Source organism: Phragmites australis, chromosome 9, assembly GCF_958298935.1.
Source record: "Phragmites australis chromosome 9, lpPhrAust1.1, whole genome shotgun sequence".
Taxonomy (NCBI): Eukaryota; Viridiplantae; Streptophyta; class Magnoliopsida; order Poales; family Poaceae; genus Phragmites; species Phragmites australis.
This window is the reverse complement of record NC_084929.1, coordinates 22,082,149-22,083,438: the sequence shown is the minus strand read 5'-3', so window position 1 is coordinate 22,083,438 and position 1,290 is coordinate 22,082,149. Positions and strand designations below refer to the sequence as shown.

The window sequence follows — 1,290 nt, the reverse complement described above, 5'->3', positions numbered from 1 at the left end:
CATCCGGTCGCGATACCACATCCTGGTCAATACCCGATCGTGGTTCAGCCGACCATACTCAACATCAAAGTTTCCAGAACTTTGGTCAATGCTGGTAGTTCACTCAATGTCATTTTCTCCAAAACCTTGGACATAATGGGAATTTAGAGATCAGAGTTTAAAACAGGAGTCAAGCCTTTCCACGACATAACTCCTAACTCATCGACCATGCCACTCAGCCAGATCGAGCTGCCGGTCACATTTGGCACACCCAACAATTTCCAAACAGAAAAGCTGACCTTTGATGTCGTGGACTTCAAGATGATGTACAATGTGATTCTAGACCGCCCAATGCTGGGCAAGTTCATGGCGGTGGTTCACTATGCCTACCAAACGCTCAAGATCCCGAGTCCTAAGGGGGCCATTATAGTTAAAGGGGATCAGCGCACGGCGGTCAAATGTGACAAGCAAAGCCTGGATATGGTCAAACACTTCAGTCAAGTGGCTATCATTCCCAAGGACACAAATTCTAAGCGTCAAAGGTACCAAGGTGTCATCGAGCCCAAAAACTCCATGCTCGTAAGTCTTGCTGACACTTCTGAGTCCGACAATGCCAAAGGCAAGATCAACAACGGTGTTAACAACAAGAAGACCTGTGGTTGCATCAAGGCAGTGCCCCTCAACCCGTCTGAGCCATCCAAGAGGGTTAAGATTGGGGCCAATCTTGACCCCAAATAGGAACTCGAGCTCATCACCTTCCTCTAGGCAAACCAAGACATGTTCGCATGGCAACCATCTGATATGTCTAGGGTCCCCAGGGAGGTGATCGAGCATTGACTAGTTGTTAAACCCGGTGCCAAACCTGTGGTGTAGAAGCAACGAAGATTTGTTGAAGATAGGAAGCGGGCCATCCAGGAGGAGGTCGCTAAGCTCCAAAAGGCGGGCTTCATTTAAGAAGTGCATCATCCTACATGGCTCGTGAATCCCGTCCTCGTCAAGAAGGCCAATGGCAGATGGCGAATGTGTGTCAACTTCACCAACCACAACAAAGCTTGCCCTAAGGATCATTTTCCCCTCCCGCGCATCGACCAGATCGTCGACTCTACGGGAGGCTGCGAATTGCTATGTTTTCTAGATGCCTATTCAGGGTATCACCAAATTAGCATGGGATTAGAGGATGAGGAGAAAACAACTTTTAGTACTCCCTTTGGTGTATTTTGTTATGTAAAGATACCTTTAGATTTAAAAAATGCTGGTGCTATGTATCAAAGGTGTATTCAAAACTATCTACAACCCCAAATCAGGCGCAAT

General features: G+C 47.2%; 1 protein-coding gene across 1 annotated transcript; it reads left to right on the top strand.

Annotated features, from left to right (window-relative positions):
- The first annotated feature begins 207 nt into the window (after positions 1 to 207).
- LOC133928065 (uncharacterized) lies at positions 208 to 717 on the top strand. Its single transcript, XM_062374348.1, has one exon. The coding sequence runs from the start codon at positions 208 to 210 to the stop codon at positions 715 to 717; it is 510 nt and encodes a 169-aa protein (XP_062230332.1).
- Positions 718 to 1,290: the final 573 nt, after the last annotated feature.